Source organism: Paramormyrops kingsleyae, chromosome 9 (assembly GCF_048594095.1).
Source record: "Paramormyrops kingsleyae isolate MSU_618 chromosome 9, PKINGS_0.4, whole genome shotgun sequence".
In the NCBI taxonomy this organism is placed as follows: Eukaryota; Metazoa; Chordata; class Actinopteri; order Osteoglossiformes; family Mormyridae; genus Paramormyrops; species Paramormyrops kingsleyae.
In genome coordinates this window covers 21,985,683-22,003,576 of record NC_132805.1, presented here as the reverse complement: position 1 = coordinate 22,003,576, position 17,894 = coordinate 21,985,683, and the positions used below count along the sequence as shown (strand labels likewise).

At 41.6% G+C, this 17,894-nt stretch overlaps 3 protein-coding genes across 9 annotated transcripts in view; 1 reads left to right on the top strand and 2 right to left on the bottom strand.

Annotated features, from left to right (window-relative positions):
* Positions 1–17,894, bottom strand: part of LOC111840174 (uncharacterized) — a 77,396-nt gene that overhangs the window by 5,346 nt on the left and 54,156 nt on the right. The gene's annotated exons all lie outside the window — the stretch shown is intronic.
* The window catches only part of gramd1a (GRAM domain containing 1A), a 48,226-nt gene that overhangs the window by 17,013 nt on the left and 13,319 nt on the right, over positions 1–17,894 (top strand). For 3 of the 4 annotated variants that reach the window (XM_072716544.1, XM_072716543.1, XM_072716542.1), the window contains exons 6-15: positions 458–553; positions 957–1,037; positions 1,175–1,293; positions 1,477–1,705; positions 12,135–12,282; positions 16,312–16,458; positions 16,742–16,863; positions 17,071–17,213; positions 17,303–17,406; positions 17,662–17,880. In XM_072716544.1, coding sequence (XP_072572645.1) covers positions 458–553; positions 957–1,037; positions 1,175–1,293; positions 1,477–1,705; positions 12,135–12,282; positions 16,312–16,458; positions 16,742–16,863; positions 17,071–17,213; positions 17,303–17,406; positions 17,662–17,880 — 1,408 coding nt within the window. The remainder of the gene's footprint in view (positions 1–457; positions 554–956; positions 1,038–1,174; positions 1,294–1,476; positions 1,706–12,134; positions 12,283–16,311; positions 16,459–16,741; positions 16,864–17,070; positions 17,214–17,302; positions 17,407–17,661; positions 17,881–17,894) is intronic. The other variant, XM_072716545.1, reaches the window with a different exon arrangement.
* The window catches only part of scn1ba (sodium channel, voltage-gated, type I, beta a), a 57,278-nt gene continuing 47,458 nt past the window's right edge, over positions 8,075–17,894 (bottom strand). The window contains exons 7-8 of one of the 4 annotated variants that reach the window (XR_011993027.1): positions 15,655–17,850; positions 8,075–15,537 (exon numbers count right to left, since the gene is read on the bottom strand). The gene's annotated coding sequence lies outside the window, so the exon portion shown is untranslated. The remainder of the gene's footprint in view (positions 15,538–15,654; positions 17,851–17,894) is intronic. The other 3 variants (XR_011993028.1, XR_011993029.1, XR_011993030.1) reach the window with 3 other exon arrangements.

The following is a 17,894-nucleotide window of genomic DNA, read 5'->3' as shown; positions in this document are numbered from 1 at the left end:
TCTGAGGAGACTAAATGTTACGGACAAACTTTTCAGCACAGCCTTGAACTTGGCACGTGCAAAAATCATCAAAAAAAGCTTGATTGGATAGCACTGACTTGGCCGTTTGAATATCCTAATATAAAGTTTGTCTGAGTTGAAGGAAGCAAGCTGAGTTTAGGCTCAAAGGAACTTCCAGAAATGTTCAGTAGGTTCTCTAGCCAAATCCCCCTGGGCAGGCTACAGAATGTATCAGAACACCACAGCTATCAACACTGAAACATAATTTAGATCATGAAGTAAATTGCACTGCTGATGTTTTATATAGCCTTTATTAACTGTACATGCATCTTAGTAGTTGCAATAATAGTGTGATGCATCACTGTTAAGTCTTCAATTTAGTGTTTCCTTAGCTTCTGAGTGGTGATTCATATGGACATGGTCAGCTACTACAGGGCTTTTGTTTTGCTCCTCACAGATTACTATCTTGCTGAAAGATGTTGTGAACCTCACCAAGGAGAAGACAGCAAAGCTCATCCCCAATGCCATCCAGATCAGCACAGACCATGACAAAGTGAATGAGAGCCAGAAAGGCAGATTCTTCTGATTAAACTCATAAATCTGTTTAGTACCATGCACCCTTGGCATGATTTACCTTCATCACAAGGCACATATTCATATACAAAGTTGTACACTATGGGCAATTTAGAGTTACCAGTTTAAACCAGTGAAAACATAGGGAAACATGGAAACTTCACTCAAAACTAGATGTTGGATTAAAACCATCATTCCTGGAAGTGTGAGCCTACAGTGCAAACTGCTCAGTCACTATACTGCACTACTTCTACACTTAATATTAATGTTAATCTTGGTCATTTCCAAATCAGGCATTTGTAATAGATGAACATGGATTATGTTGATATAAACACAGTGTAAAAAGACCTGATTATTTCCCCTCTGTACCCTTTGTGTGGCAGCACTTCTTTACCTCATTTGGGGCACGAGATCGCAGCTACATGATGATCTTCAGGCTGTGGCAGAATGCCCTGTTGAACAAGGTGCTGGTCCTTTTACTCTCTCAAGTTGTGTAAGCCACAGTGGCACAGTGAACAAGTAGGTCACACGTGGCTGCTGTTCATGCTCGCTTGAGGAGGGTTATTGTTTAATGCTGGCCTCTCCTGCCTCCCCACTGCAGCCTCTCTCCCCAAAAGAGCTGTGGCACATTGTGCACCAGTGCTATGGCACCGAGCTGGGCTTGACTAGTGAGGACGATGACTATGTCTCGCCCACCAATGATCACATTAATGGTCTGCTGTGAGTTCTCCCCACCTGCATAATTATTACTCTGTTGATGCTACTTGATTTATTGTTATGATTTTTTTGTTTGGAAATACTTAAAAGTTCTTATATATTCTGTGTTGAATAAAAGCATAAAAGTGTATAGGTTACGTTTTCAATAGCATTTTCTGTATTTTTCTAACTGGATGCTTTCTCCAGGCCAGGGGATGAGTCAGTGTCCATGTCAGATCTTCTAGATCTGGATTCTGTGCCTGTGGCTATGATGGGTTGCTCTCCCCCATCTGTTGCTGTTCCTGTCTCCTCCCCTCCATCTGGTCTGCCCATAGAGGTGCCTCCATCCAAGTCTAGTATGGTGCTCAGTCCTCCAAGTGACCAAAGCTCCGTCTCCTCTCCCGCCAATCCTGTTCAGCCTGAGCGGACATCAGCAGTAAGTCTCCCTGCACCAGGCCTTGGGGGTATAAGGCACTGGGATTGCTTTACACTGTATACTGTACAGTATATGTGCTAATCTACTACACTGGCTTAATGTATTCCCCAGACAGGGTATACATATTAGGCTTATGACTACAAAATTTTTTTCAAAACTTGAATTATCCTGATGTTGCATTTGATGAACTTTTACCCATAGATCACTTTTTCGAAGTTAATTTTATGGATCATGGAAAAACCTCCCGCACCTAGCACCCCATCTGGCATTTCTTAATCATGTGTGGGTAGTCAGAGAGACTACCAATTTAAGAAGATTGTGGCTCCATTGAGAGTACAAAACTTTCTAGTAATTGTAATCAAGCTATTAAGATTTCAAGAAGTCTGTGGATCCATGGAAAATTCCGGAGCTTCTACAATTGTTCCAGTAGACATTCAATTTTACCTGGATAACGTTTGGAACAAACCGAATTTGTGAAAAGTGGACTTTCACATTTAATTGGCCAAAGACTGTAAGTAGTTCAATTATCATTGCACTGCATATTATTATTTGTAAGGTAATTGCTACATGGTCGCGGGTCTGGTTTACTAACCAACACTACTCAGAGATGGATTATGAAGACCTGCTGTCAGCAATATCCAAACTTCAGTGTCCCAAAGCTGTAAAATGCTTCTCTATTCACTGGAAAAATGAACCATCAGTGCTTGATGTGCCTCGCTCCAACATAGTAGCTGAGAGAGCTGTAAAGTTGATGGAGGAGGTTCATTCTACTTGCAAAACTGACAAATATCTTAACAGCAAATTTATCAACACTAATGCACAAATCTGAAACACTATTAAAAACACTAAAATGCTATATGTACTCATTTCCATGTATTCCTCATGTGTATTGTATGTAAAACTTACATGTTATAATAAAGAGTGTTTGAGCCGCTAGGTGTTACAATGTGAAATATTAGGTGCGGGAGGTTTTTTCATGTTCTGGCAAAACCAAAGTCATTTTTGTGAGTTTTAGGTAAAAGTTCACCAATTACATTAATAAATTTGAGATTTGTCATAACCCTAATACATATGTTTTTGGGACCAGCTTGCCACCGCTGCAGATGCTTTGCTTGTTAAGGTGACAACTTTAAAACCATTTGATTTGATCCTTCGCAAACTTTGCAGAGGCATTGAATGGGTAACAGACTGGAAATATTACATTTTGAGACATCTCAAAATATTTAAGCAATGCTGCTAAGTGGCAGCAAAGGAAAAGGTAAATGCAGATGACATTTGACTTTGTGAATGTGATAAGTCAAAAAGTATTTGATTGTTTATATTATCAATTGAGATCTACATCATTTAATTTTCATACAAATGTCCTCAAAAATGTAGCAGCAGCACTGAACATAACATAAGAAATTTACAAACGAGTGGAGGCCATTCGGCCCATCAAACTCGCTTGGGGAGAACTTAACTAATAGCTCACAGTTGTTAAAATCTTATCTAACTCTGATTTAAAGGAACCTAGAGTTTTAGCTTGCACTACACTAGCAGGAAGACTATTTCATACTCTAACTACACGCTGTGTAAAGAAGTGCTTCCTCAAATTCATTTTAAAATGTTCCCCCTGTGTGGCAGCAAAGGAAGGATACTGCATACATTTTAGTCAATGGTCATTAGAGCCAATAGTTGATAACTTCAATTGAACCAAAAGACTTGCAAGCTGCAATTGGGCCTCTGTCGTTAAAGTTTTTAACATGGTGCTTAGTGAAGCGCTTAAATTTTGTGTCATTTTTCGTTTTAAATTTTGTTGTTTTGATTTATCTGCATGGTGCAAAAAAGGAAGCATTTTTGTCGATCACAAAATCAAATCACAAAAAAACAAATCTTTCAGTGTGTGTTATTACTTTATCATATAATTGAATTACCATTATCTGAGTGTTCACGTGAGTAGATATATTTAAAATGCTTCAGAATATCTGATCTTTGGTTTCACTAACAAAATGTTGCTCTTAGGCTTGTCCATTTGAACCTGTGTGCTTGTGAAGTATTTGAAATACTTTGAAGTATTTTTAGTTTTAAAATACAAAATACTGTAGTTTATTTTGATACTTTGCATGGTGCCTGTATTTTCTGTGTTATTTTGATATACTTACAAATAGGTTATTTTGTATTTTGCATCAAAATACATTTTGATCTTTGAATGCGATTTAATTCTTTAGTCCTCAGGAGAAATTTTCTACCATAAAACCCACTGTATTCACTTGCCTTACTCCAGCTTCGGGCTTTGCGGTCTTGTTTTCCTCAGGGAAGAACACAAATATTCAAAACGTTTAATTAAACTAAAAGCTAATTTCAGTGCAAAAAAAGGTAAATGACGTTCACATTTTTTGGGATTATCTGAGTATTTTTTGGGAACGTTAAATTGTGTTCACGATTTTAAGCATCCTGCCCATCAAAAACAAAACAAACTATCTATGCCCACTCCAGGACTTTGTCTATCCATCACTGTATCTGTTACAGATCTTATGTCAAGGAAAATGTTGCTTATAGTGCAAATGATCAAAATAGAACATGAATATTTAGACATGTATAAATTTATGAATAATATAAATGATATTTCAAGATGCGTTCAAGCATATGCACACCTTGGGGGAAGAAGCTATTTGCCAGTTTGGTGGTCTGGCAGCGCACTCTCCTGCAGTATGGTCCAGATGGCAGGAGGGCAAAGAGATCGTGACTGGGGTGTGTTATGTCCGTAGTGAACTGGTGCACTCCCTTCAGACCTCTCCTTCAGTCTATGTCTGGGAGCACTGTGTCGATGATGTATTCGGAGGTTTTCATCACCCGCGTGTTAGGGCTGGGTGATGTGACCTCAAATCAATATCATGATTAATTGAACATTTTACCTCGATTACGATTAATGAATGATTAGTTTTTTTTGTTTGTATTTTTTCGCCCTCATATTTCATTGCCAAGGTTTGTATTGTAAATATACTCAACTATTAAAGTTGGGCTATTTTTTCAAAAGACTATAAATCATTAATTTTAAAATAATTGAAGGAAACACACAAAGAGGAACCATTTATGGTTATTCATTGAATGATTCGAACAACTGAAATCAAAGAATTGCTTTGAAAGTAACACGTCTTATGAAAAAGGTCACATTTCAGTTTTAATATAAAAAGCAAGTTTGCATTTCTTGCGGACAGACCGTTCATAGTGATCACATCTGTCTGGGCAATACTGATCACTAATCAGTTAAATCATTATAACTGATGTTTTTTTTCCTTTGTCAGGCAGATTACCAACTAATTGATATTTGTATATTTATTACACAAGTATAAGATAATAAAATGGACAGTTTCACTATTTACTGAATTGAATTGACTCAAAATACAGTACAGCTGTTTCAAACGCTTTTTAAAGTACAGTAATGTACAAATTAAATTACTGAACTGTGTATAATTCAAATACACTATAATATAATACAGTACTATACATAAACTATAGCTTATTGTAGATCTGTATCTCTTTGGCTTGTTTTTGATAGTTTGTCATGAACTTTGATGAGTCCATATTCGTGATTGTGATAAAATGACTTTTTCCAGTCATGATTTTTGTGCATGCAGCATTAACCTCGGGTAGCTGGCCAGAAGCAGATGGGTTGCCACAAGGCAAGGTAGGCAAGTAAAAGAAAAAAAAAGAATTACCGTAATTTAATTTTTTTCCATATGTTATGTATAAAAAGACCCAAACTGAACACTGTAAGCAGACTACTTGATTACTATAAGCAAATTATTTTAAAGGGGGAGGTTGGGGACTTTGAGTCTGAATGGATACTGTTCTGAACCTCCATTGTAGAAGCGGCCATGCAGAGCTGTGGCTGCAGGGTAGTCTGTGCCAGTTGTGGCGGTAACCTTCATACCCGATAGTGGACACCAGAGGTGAGGGGGGCTGTCAAGCTGAAGAAGGAGGCCTACCGGGAATTATTAGCCTGGGGGTCTCTGGAGGCAGCTGACGGGTACTGGCAGGCCAGGCAGAACGAGGTTCGAGTGGTTGCAGAAGCAAAAACCCGGGCGTGGGAGGTGTTTAGTGAGGCTATGGTAAGTGACTTGGTCGGCCTCAAAAAGGTTCTGGCAAACCATCCGGAATATCAGGAGGGAGAAGCAGCTCCTGGTTCCTACTATTTATAGTGGGGAGGGGGTGCTGTTGACCTCAAATGGGGACATCACCCGGAGGTGGAAGGAAAACTTTAAGGACTTCCTCAACCCTGCCTCAAATACATCTACGCACACTGCCTTTGAGACATCTGAGGACACAAAGCATGGGGGGGCTGGAGTGGCCCATCACTGGGGCTGAGGTGACCAGGGTAGTTAAAGAGCTACGAGGTAGATGAGATCCACCCGGAGTACCTAAAGTCTCTGGATGTTGTGGGGCTGTCATAGCTGACACGCCTTCTCAACAGCGCGTGGAGGTCTGGAACAGTGCCACTGGATTGGCAGACTGGGGTGGTGGTCCCCATATTTAAGAAAGGGAACCAGAGGGTATGTTCCAACTATAGGGGGATCACAATTCTCAGCCTTCCTGGGAAAGTATATTCCGGGATACTGGAGAGAAGGGTGAGATCGATAATCAAATCTTAGATTCAGGAGGAACAATGCGGTTTTTGTCTTGGCCGTGGAACACTGGACCAGCTTTATACCCTTGCGAGGGTACTGGAGGGGACCTGGGAGTTTGCCTATCCAGTCTGCATGTGTTTTGTTGACTTGGAAAAGGCTTACCACCGGGTTCCCCCAAGTGCTCTGTGGCGAGTGCTTAGGAAATGTGGGGTTCGGGGTCCACTATTGTGGGTGATTCGGTCCCTGTATGAACAGAGCAGAAGCTTGGTCCGCATTGCCAGTAATAAGTCGGACACGTTCCCAGTGTGGGTTGGGCTCTGCCAGGGCTGCCCTTTGTCATCGGTCCTGTTTATAATATTTATGGACAGGATTTCTAGAGACAGCCAGGATGTTGAGGGTGTCCAGTTTGGTGGCCTCAGGATTGCCTCACTGCTTTTTGCGGACGATGTCCTGTTGGATTCATCTACTAGTGACCTCCAACGTACTCTGGGGTGGTTCGCAGCCGAGTGAGAAGCGCCGGGAATGAGGATTAGCACCTCCAAGTCCGAGATTTGGTTCTCAGCCGGAAACGGGTAGATTGCCCTCTTCAGGTCAGGGAGGAGGTGCTGCCTCAAGTGGAGGAGTTCAAGTATCTCAGGGTCTCGTTCACGAGTGAGGGTAGGTGAGATCGAGAGCTGGACAGACGATTCGGAGCGGTGTCTGCAGTTTTGCAAGCGCTTAACCGGTTTGTCATGGCTAAGAAAGAACGGAGCCGGAAAGCAAAGCTCTATATCTATTGGTCCATCTTCGTCCCTAACCTCACCTATGGTCATGAGCAATGGGTAGTGACCGAAAGAATGAGGTTGTGAATACAGGCGGCCAAAATGAGGTTTCTCCGCAGGGTGTCTGGGCTCTCCCTTAGAGATATAGTGAGAAGTTCAGATATCCGAGAGAGTCTGAGTAAAACCGGTGCTTCTCCACGTCGAAAGGAGCCAGTTGAGGTGGTTTGGACATCTGGGGCTGATGCCTCCTGAGCTGCTACCCAGAGAGGATTTTCATGCATGTCCTACAGGGAGGAGGCCCCGGGGCAGACCCATGAAACGCTGGAGGGATTATATCTCTCTGTTGGCCTGGGAACGCCTCGGGATCCCCCCCCCCTCCCCAAAGAGCTGGTAGAGGTAGCTGAGGAGAGGGAGCTGCTACCCCCACGACCCGAACCCCGGACAAGCAGAAGCTAATGGATGGATGGATAGATGGATGAAAATTATTTAAACAGTATTGATTCTGTCCCAAAATGTTTAATCCATATAAGCAGTTGATCTTTATAACTGTGATCACTTTAAGCAGTTTCCACTGTATTTGAAGTATTGCTAGTACTGAAACCGATTTGTGGTATTACCTTTGGTAGGTGAAACAGTTTTTCGGTAGTGTTTACATTTGACTTTTTTTTTTTTTTGGAGTCGTCCTCTAAAGCATTAAAGCCACAATGAGTCCAAATGATGAATATGGCATTTTTCTTTGGTACAAGCTGTTCGAGTTGCTCAGTCGGCTTGATGTTTCAGTTCTCCTCCATGTTGTTGCCTTGTCGTAGACTGCATGTGGTCACGTGACAGCATACATGTTTTTAAAAGGGACAGTACATGAACACACACTGGGGAAAGAAAAAAAAAACAAAAAGGAAGTAATCAAAATGGGCAAGATTTTGTCGGTTAGAGGTTCTGAATGTCGATTTTGATTAATTTTCGATTGATTGTCCAGACCTGGGCTTTTTTGCGAGAGCAGAAGTGTAAGCGGTCCATGTTAAGTTCTTTATGATGTCAGCACCAAGAAATTGGAATTTAGTCACTCATTCCACTTCTGTTGCATTTATATCCAAAGGGGTATGTACTTCCTCATTTTTCTGGAAGTCAATGATTATTTCTTTTGTCTTGTTCACGTTCTGGGTTAGGACATTCTCAGAGTACCAAACTGTTAGTGTATCCACTTGGTGTCTGTAGGATGACTCTTTGTCTTTAGTAATTAGGCCAGTGACGGCTGTATCATCTGCACAATTGATGGAGTTATCTGGATACAAGGGAATGCAGTCCTGAGTATAAAGGATGGAGAGGATAGGTCTGATTGCTGAGTCGTGTGGAGCATCAGTATTCAGCGAAATTGTGGAAGAACTTAGATCACCCATTTTCTTGACTGTTAGTCAAGAAATCCAGAATCCAGTTGTACAGAGAAGTTTTCAGATCTAGGGTGTGGAGTTTGGCTATCATTGAGTGATAGTACTAAATTCAGAGCTGAAGTCCATAAATTCTTCTCTTCCATGCATGTCTTTTTTATCGAAGTGGGTGAGCAGAAGTTGGAGATCAGTGATGATTGTGTCCTCTGTGAATCTGTTGGAATGATATGCAAACTGATGCAGATCTAGGGTGTCAGGAATACAGTTCCTGATGTGCTGATGGACCAGTCGCTCAAAACACTTCATTATCACAGAGGTTAGAGCTATTGCTCAGCAGTCGTTTAGGCACATTGCTGTGAATTTTTTGGGAACTAACACAATTGGTTCATTGCAGACTCTTGGCATTCTTTGGAGGCTGCTGGGATTGCTGCAGGCAGAGGCTGAAATATACTGGGCTGGGAGTAAGGGATGGGGTCATAGTAAGAGTTCATTATGTGGCCAGTCAGGCAAGTACCGTTCTCCTGGCGGCCGCCAAACCCAGACTCTTACGTTGGATTGCCAGAAAGAGAAACGTGATTAGTCACTCCAGAGAACACATCTCCATGCTCTAGAGTCCAGTGGTGGCGTGTTTTATGCCACTGCATCTGCCCCTTTCATTGCACTTGGATGCAGCTGCTCGGCCATAGAAACCTATTCCATGAAGTTCTCTACGCACTGTTCTTGAGCTAATCTGAAGACCACACGAAGTTTGGAGGTCTGTAGCTATTGACTCTGCTGACAGTTGGCAACTTTTGCACACTGTGCGCCTCAGCATGTGTTGTCCCCGGTCTGTGATTTTACATGGCTTACCACTTTGTGGCTCAGTTGCTGTTGTTTCCAATTGCCTCCATTTTGTCATAATACCTCTAACAGTTGAACATGGAATATTTAGTAGGGAGGAAATTTCATGAATGGATTTATTGCACAGGTGGCATCCTATCACAGTACCACACGTGATTCCACTGAGCTCCTGATAGCGACCCATCCTTTCGCAAATGTTTGTAGAAGCATTCTGCATGCCTAGGTGATTGATTTTATACACCTGTGGCTATGGAAGTGATTGGAACACCTGAATTTAATTATTTGGAGGGGTGTCCCAATACTTTTGGCAATATAGTTATGTGTTGAGTAGCCCAGGAGTGTTTAAACTAGGGATTGGGGGGCAGGGAGGTTAGTAAGAATATGTATGGGAAGATGGAAGGCCCCAAATTATAATGAAAATGGGCACTGTAAAAGGCCTATCCTCTGCTGTCTGTACGTAAATGCTAGGAGTATTATAAACAAAATTCATGATTTTGAGACTTTTATTTCATGAGACTCTTATGACATTATCGGAATAACAGAAACATGGCTGAGTGTCAATGATGGAGAAGAATATAATATCAGTGGTTACATGTTGCCTATCCGGTCCCTATGGAACAAGAAGGGAGGTGTTGCAGTATATGTAAAAGACAACTTGCAGGCAAGGGAACTCACTGATAACAATAAAACTACAGAAGCTATATGGGTAAAGCTAGATGCTAAAAACTGAAATGGCCTAATTCAGGAGTCAGGAGGAAAAAGGCTCTGTTCCACAAATGGAAAATAACTAATGATGTCGGAATAAAGCAGGAGTATCTAAGGCTACAGGTTTAGTTAAAAAAACATTTATGTTTCCTAAGAGGAATGTCGAATGGAAGATTGCATTGGAGACTAAGGATGACATTAAAAGTTTCTTCCAGTATTTTAACTCCAAAAACACTAATCTGCAAGATAGTAAGGGTCTTATAATTGAAAATTAAATTTATATAGTTAATGAGTTTAATGATTGTTTTGCATTCACTGTAGAGGATACTACATACTGACTCATTACTAATCCAGCGTCGTCTATGACTAATCTTTATATAACTGAAGCTGATGTGCCTCAAAGCTTAGCTAAGCCCAAAATAAATATATTGCAGGGCCCTGATGACATCTTACCTATAGTTTTAAAAGACAAGAGGGAGATCATTTGCCGGCCTTTAACCTTTCTATTTCAGAAATCCTTATCTGTTGGTGTGGTACCTTCTGACTGGAAACATGCTAATATAACACCCATATTCAAAAAAGGGGATAGAAGTAATCCATCAAACTATAGGCCAATTAGTTTAACTGGCATTTTTGTAAATTATTTATTGTTGGTTATTGAGAAATCCAAAGTATTTTTTATTTATGCTTATAGGCTGTAGTGGTGTAATATGGTCTGATTATCTGAAGTGGGTACAGAGTAGGACTCTGTAGCCATCTTTGATAGTAGTATATACATGGTCGAGAGTATTGTCTCTTGTGGGGTACGAAAAATGTTGAAATCGGCAGTTACAAAAAAAATTGCGATATGCTTGCATTCAATTCAATCTTATTTATATAGCGCATTATCACAACATTACATTGTCTCAATGCGCTTTACATTTCTGCCTCGTAAGGACCCCCCATTGAGTAAGCCAAAGGCAATGGTGGCAAGGAAAAACTCCCTAAGAGGAAGAAACCTTGGGAGGAACCAGACCCAAAGGGGGAGCCCATCCTCCAGGGGCCGGCAGATGATTCAAACAAACAAGATGATATGACTAAGCTAATACAGGGGTTGAAATATAAGTCTCAATGCAGTGGCCGACCGGTGCAGGCACGGGGTGCTTGATGCACGATGGCAGGATTAATAGAGGCATAGCCGCATCGAAGGATGGCGAGGCATCGCGTTGAGCCAAGGGCAGGCAGGTTGGAGGGTAGTTGCCGGAGGTGGAGGTAGTTGTCTTGCAGGCAGTAGAGGCATAAATTCTTCAATGACATTGTGCTCCAAGGAGCACACCCCAGAAGGGGTGAGGGAGGAAGTAAGAAAAATTGTGTATTAGCCAGAGTTGAGGAAACCATAGGCAGTGCAAGCAAAATGATCGAGTGCAATATTCGTCTAGGCTCCGGCAGATCTGGGTATAGCAGCATGAGAAAGAGGGAGAGACAGGTGGGAACACAGGCATGGGGACTCCCTGAACATCAGCACTCTAGTGTAAAGCTAGAGTGACAGCACTGACGCATCAGTTTATCCAAAGACAATGACACCAATCCCCACCCAGCTCTTCACCTCATACTGTTAAATAAATTGTCATTTATATGCTGATGGATTTCCTGCAACATATTAGCAGTAGCATCAAGGGGTATATAAATGCTGCTATTACACTGGTGAAGTCTCTAAGCAGATAAAATGAATGGCAATTTATATATACACAAATGGAGCACAGTTTGGTGAGGCTTCTGGCTGCTGCACGCATCCGCGATGTCATTTTGGAAAAACTGGTAAAACTTGACTAGTCATTCTTCCAGAAATGCCCCACCCCACTTTTGTATGTTCTAGCTGTCGTAAATCACATGATCTCTTCACCCAGATGATTATTGCATAATTTTGACATAAATGTAAGTACATTGGCTTTGATCCCTTTATATGAAATAACAAGTGTGATCTTTGAACTACATATGTTTTTGTAGCTTCAGTTGTGTAGACTTCATACATTTATGGACAGTGCATATTTTTATGTCTGAGTAACACGAAGGACTGACGAGCAGTATCGATACATCTGAGGAATACGTTTGATAAGACAACATATTTTCACCACTGTAACTTTCCCTCCAGGGAGAAGCTGGTGACCCTCCATCTGATTCCATCAATCACTTGCTGTCCCCTGCACCACCAAGCTTAGAAAACATTTCCTCCCTGGATATCACCAATGAAGAGGATCTCCCCACTGACCCCAGCAACTCTTCAGATACACAGGAAGAAAGTGAGTATATATTACCAAGATATATTACCCACATCTGGCTTGAAATAAAGAAACCATTCACTGATAACACATGGTGTGGCCCTCTGACTTGTATACACTGACCACCCATAACTTTAAAACCACATCGATTATCTCATTATGGTATCTGTCAAGGGTGCCATTATGCAGTTAGGTCCATATATATTTGGACACTGACACTAGTTTTACTGTTTTACCTGTTTACTGAAATATATTCCAATTGAAGTTATACAATGGGCATGGACATAGTGCAGACTCTCAGATTTAATTTTAGGGTATCCACATTCAAATTGGATGAAGGGTTTAGGAGTTTCAGCTCGTTAACATGTGCCACCCTGTTTTTAAAGGGGCCAAAAGAAATTGGACAATTCACTTAAAAGCTATTACATGGACAGGTGTGGGCAATTCCTTCGTTCTTTCATTATCAATTAAGCAGATAAAAGGCCTGGAGTTGATTTGAGGTGTCTTGTTTGCATTTGGAAGATTGAGGTGTGAACATACAACATGCGATCAAAGGAACTCAGTATGCAGGTGAAACAGGCCATCCTTAGGCTGCGAAAACAGAAAAAAATAATTAGAGAAATTGCCACAACATTAGAAGTGGCAAAATCCACAGTTTGGTACATCCTGAGAAAGAAAAAAAGCATTGGTGAACTCAGCAATGCAAAAAGGCCTGGACGTCCACGGACGACAACAGTGGTGGATGATCGCAGAATCATTTCCATAGTGAAGAGAAACCCCTTCGTAACAGCCAATCAAGTGAACAACACTCTCCAGGAGGTAGGCGTATCAATATCCAAGTCTACCATAAAGGGAAGACTGCATGAAAGCAAATACAGAGGCCTCTCTGCAAGATGCAAGCCACTCATAAGCCTTAAGAATAGAAAGGCTAGATTAGACTTTGCAAAAAACATCATAAAAAGCCAGCACAGTTCTGGAACGGCATTCTTTTAACAGATGAAACCAAGATCAACCTGTATCAGAATGATGGAAAGAAAAAAGTATGGAGAAGGGCTGGAACAGCTTATGATCCAAAGAACACTGCGTCATCTGTAAAACATGATGGAGGCAGTGTGATGGCTTGGGTGTGCATGGCTGCCAGTGGCATAGGGTCTTTAGTGTTTCTTGATGATGTGACGCAGGATGGAAGCAGCCGAATAAATGCTGAGGTGTTCAGAGACATCATGTCTGCTCAAACCAGCCAAATGCAGCCAAATTGATTGGGTGGCGTTTCATAATATTGATGGGCAATGACCCAAAACACACCGCAAAAGCAACCCAGGACTTTATTAAAGCAAAGAAGTGGAATATTCTCGAATGGCCAAGTCAGTCACCTGATCTCAACGCCATTGAGCATGCATTTCACTTGCTGAAGACTAAACTACAGACAGAAAGACCCTCAAACAAACAGGAACTGAAAGCTGCTGCAGTAAAGGCAGCACATTAAAAAGGAGGAAACCCAGCGTCTGGTCATGTCGCTGAGTTCAAGACTTCAGGCCGTTATTACCTGGAAAGGGTTTTCAACTAAGTATTAGAATTGAACATTTTATTTGCAGTTATATTAATTTGTCAAATTACTTATGAGCCCCTGAAAGGAGGGGATTGTGTAGAAAAATTACTTTAGTTCCCCACATTTTTATGCAATGTTTTTGTTCTACCCACTGAAATAAAGCTGAAAGTCTGCACTTCAGCTGCATCTGACTTGTTTCTTTTAAAATTTATTGTGGTAATGTACAGAACTTAAAAATTGAAAAACTTTGTCTCTGTCCAAATATTTATGCTCCTGGCTGACTTCAGGAAGTGACTTCACTTGTCTAATATACAATGTGTTGGAAGCAGGAAAGATGGGCAAGCCTAAGGATCTGAGCGACTTTAACAAGGACCTAATTGTGATGGCTAGATGACTGGACTGGTTGCCGTTCACGTACAGCTTACTCTACAAATGGCAAGTTGAGGGAGACGTAAAAGATCATTTCCCCATGGGGATCAATCTCCTGCACTGCTGAGCATGCATATGCGGCATGTGCAAAGTACACGTATTCAGAATGGAGACCTGCAGGCAGAACATACATGTTTGTGTCTCATTCGGGATGGAGACATGCATATGAAACGTGCAGTTTATCTTAAATATTACTTCATTTGGCATTGTAAGTGTGAAGTACTCATTCAAAGGTAAACGTGACCCATACTTGTAAAACTGAACATCAGCACTCCATAGTATTTATGTTTCTCATTGGGTCGAACTTGCTATACTTTGAAGTTAATCTGTGTAGCTGTATAAATTTAAAAACTACTGGCATTTATTTTTATTTTAACATTATTGTTATTTCAATCTTTTGACTCCGTTTTTTAGTAGTGTGTGTCTTATCTCAGTCTCAGTGTATCTTATCTACTGTCCAAGAAATCTTGATGAAGCCCTTGGAATATGTAACAATGAACATGTTATTAACTAGTGCTGCAGTATCCAAATCTCGCTCCCAGGGTCGCACCAGCCTGAAGAATTTTATTCAAACCTTCAACCTAAATACATACTGTAGCAGATGAGCAATAATACAGTAATAAATGTGTCCAGCTTTTTATGGGGGTATTGTAATGAAAATCTGACTGATGTGCCTCCAGGGCTGAAAAACATGAATTTTATGCAATAAACCAATAGAAATGTTAAGTGTGGGTTTTTAACCCATAAATTAAAATCAAGTATGTTAAAAGCTCAAACATTCATTTTATTGTGAAATCTCCATTAAATCTCTTTCCAATTTTTAAAACTTTTTATAATTATCTAAAAAAAAATTATTTCATATATTTCTTCTGATGTCCAAAATAAATTCACCCAAGGTTGTGAAGGATTAAACCTTTGACCAATTGCATTGAAATTTATACCGTCAGTTTTAATATGTTATTTGTGTAGACGCCATTTAAACAATGGTAAATTAAATAAATCTCTTACGTTCACCAACATTTACGTACCACCTACCTAAACATTGTTGCAGGCCAAGTACACCCCTTCATGGCAGGGGTATTCCTTGATGACAGTGGCCTCTTTCAGCAGGATAATGCAGCGTGCCACACTACAAAAATTGTTCAGGAATGGTTTGAAGAATATGAAGAAGAGTTCAAGGTGTTGACTTGGTTTCCAAATCTCAATCCAATTGAGCATCTGTGGGATGTACTGGAAGTATAAGTTAAATCCATGGAGGCCCCACCTCACAACTTAAAGCAGGGTTTCTCAACCCGGTCCTCGGGGACCACCAGACGGTCCATGTTTTTGCTCTCTCCCAATTCCCTGCCAATTGGGAGAGAGCAAAAACGTGGACCGTCTGGTGGTCCCCGAGGACTGGGTTGAGAAACCTTGACTTAAAGGACTTAAAGAATCTGCAGCTAATGTCTTGGTGCCAGTTCTATTGAAAACACTTCAGAAGTCTTGTGCAGTCGATGCTTCAACGGTCAGAGCTGCTTGAGTGGGACAAAAGGGACCTATACAATATTAGACAGGCAGTATTAAAGTTAAGGCTGGTCACCGTGATCCGTGTATAAGCAATAGTGTTGATAATGTGTCAGCTTTTACTGAGTCCGCTTTTCATTGGGAGCTATTGATTACTTTTGTCTGTTTGCCAGTGGGGCTCAATTTCCAAATGATTTGAAATAGCAAAATTGTCTTAGTCCTGTAAGGTGCTGCCACCTCTGTCCATTTTCTCTTATCCAGTACAGGAGATTCTAGAGCTAGTTGTAGAAAGCAGAGGGCACACAGTGGACAGGCTGCCATTCTATCACAGGACACGCTTGCATACTCAAATACACACCAAGGGAAATTTAGCGCCAGCAGTTCACATTTTGACCTGTTAACACACTGAGAATGGCATGTGTACTTGCAGGATTTGCACTCCTAACCCTCCAAAATATAACAACTGCTTATTGACAGTTGATATTGCTGCAGCTTGAGTGTTTCCAGGTTTTACCATCCATTCTGCTTTTGACGATGGTCCTGTGTCTGTGGCCGTTTCCCTACTGCAGGTGAGGTCGAGTCCTTCTGCTCCGATTTAAGTGGCCGGCTGCATATCAACACAGTGATCCGCATGGGCGTGGACAAGCTGCATGACTTGCTCTTCTCTGCAGACACACATTTCATTCAGCACCTTTTCTCCCAGCGCCAGTTTACAGGTACATGCCATCTGCTATGCTTTCATTTACTCCTCCTCCTCCACCACAATTATGTCTCCTCTATTCTCTCTCATATAAATCACATCGCTAGAACAGACTGACATTAAGGAGGTATTATTAATTGTGTGTATGTCTTGCCACACTAATTGACAGTAATTAATTGAATTCCATTCAACATATTTCTATTGTTCCTGTGACAGAAATAGCTGCATCATGTGAGCCGTGTGGTTGTGATCTGCAAGGTTTATAAAGCTCCTGCTTATGATCTCTGTGTGCCACTCAGACCTCAGAGTGCAGCAATGGCAGCAGGATAGCAGCAGTGGGAATGCAAGCCGTGTGCTGAATTATACTATTGCCATTAATAACCCCCTTGGGCCAAAGACTGCCCGGGTTATGGAGACGCAGGTCAGTGCTCATGCTTCTGTTGCTCTCGCACACAATAATAGTAATAATGTTGACACTATCGGAGCAGTTTCTTTATGTAGAGCATAATGGATTTAAATGTGGTCAGTGATTTTAAATGCAAATTTAAAGCGTGGTAAAATGAGGTTGACAAAAAAGTAATTGTAGTTCTTAGCAGTTTCATTCATACAGTTGGCTTGCTGTCCTCAGACCCAGTACAAGAGCAGCATCCAGGGAGAATGCTATGTGGTGGACTCAGAAGTCATAACCTCAGGTATCCCATACCAGGATTATTTCTTCACTGTACACAGATACTGCCTAACGTCCATCAACCGGCACAAGAGTCGCCTCAGGTACTTTCCTCCTCGGTGCCCATGTCTGGGGGGAGGTACTGATGAAGGGCCCACTACATGCTTCTTCGTTTCTCTCGCCCTCTGTACAGGGTGTCCTCAGATATCTGCTACAGGAAGCAGCCCTGGAGCTTGGTTAAAGCCCTGATAGAGAAAAACACCTGGAGTGGCATTGAAGAGTACTACAGGCACATGGGTGAGAGCACAACTCACTGTAAGCACAGCCCTGTCAGACACTGGATTTCACTAGTTCTTCTCCTTTATTTAATTTAATTTTTATTTTATTTTGGTCATACCAGAGACTGATTTGACATCTGCTCCTAGTGCCCATATACTGCCGTCTTTGTGTGTCTGTACATATGTTTGTGTGTGTTTGTGTGTGTGTGCACGCACGCATACATTCATGCTTATATGTTTTTTACCTCTCTCTCTCAATCCAACACTCGGCCAGAGATGGAGGTAAGCAAGCTAGAGACGCTGCTCCAATCCAAAGTGTCTGTGATAGCATCGGGGGAGGCCAGTGTCACCGAGGCAGCCAAGGGCCCCCAAGGCCTGCGTAGACGCAAGCGCAACTGCTCCCGGCGGACAGGGGAGAGAGAAGCAGCAGACGGCAGTCTTGGGGAGCGGGGGGAGAGGAGCTCTGCAGAAGAGAAGGATAAGAGGGAGAAAGGTAATGTTAATGCC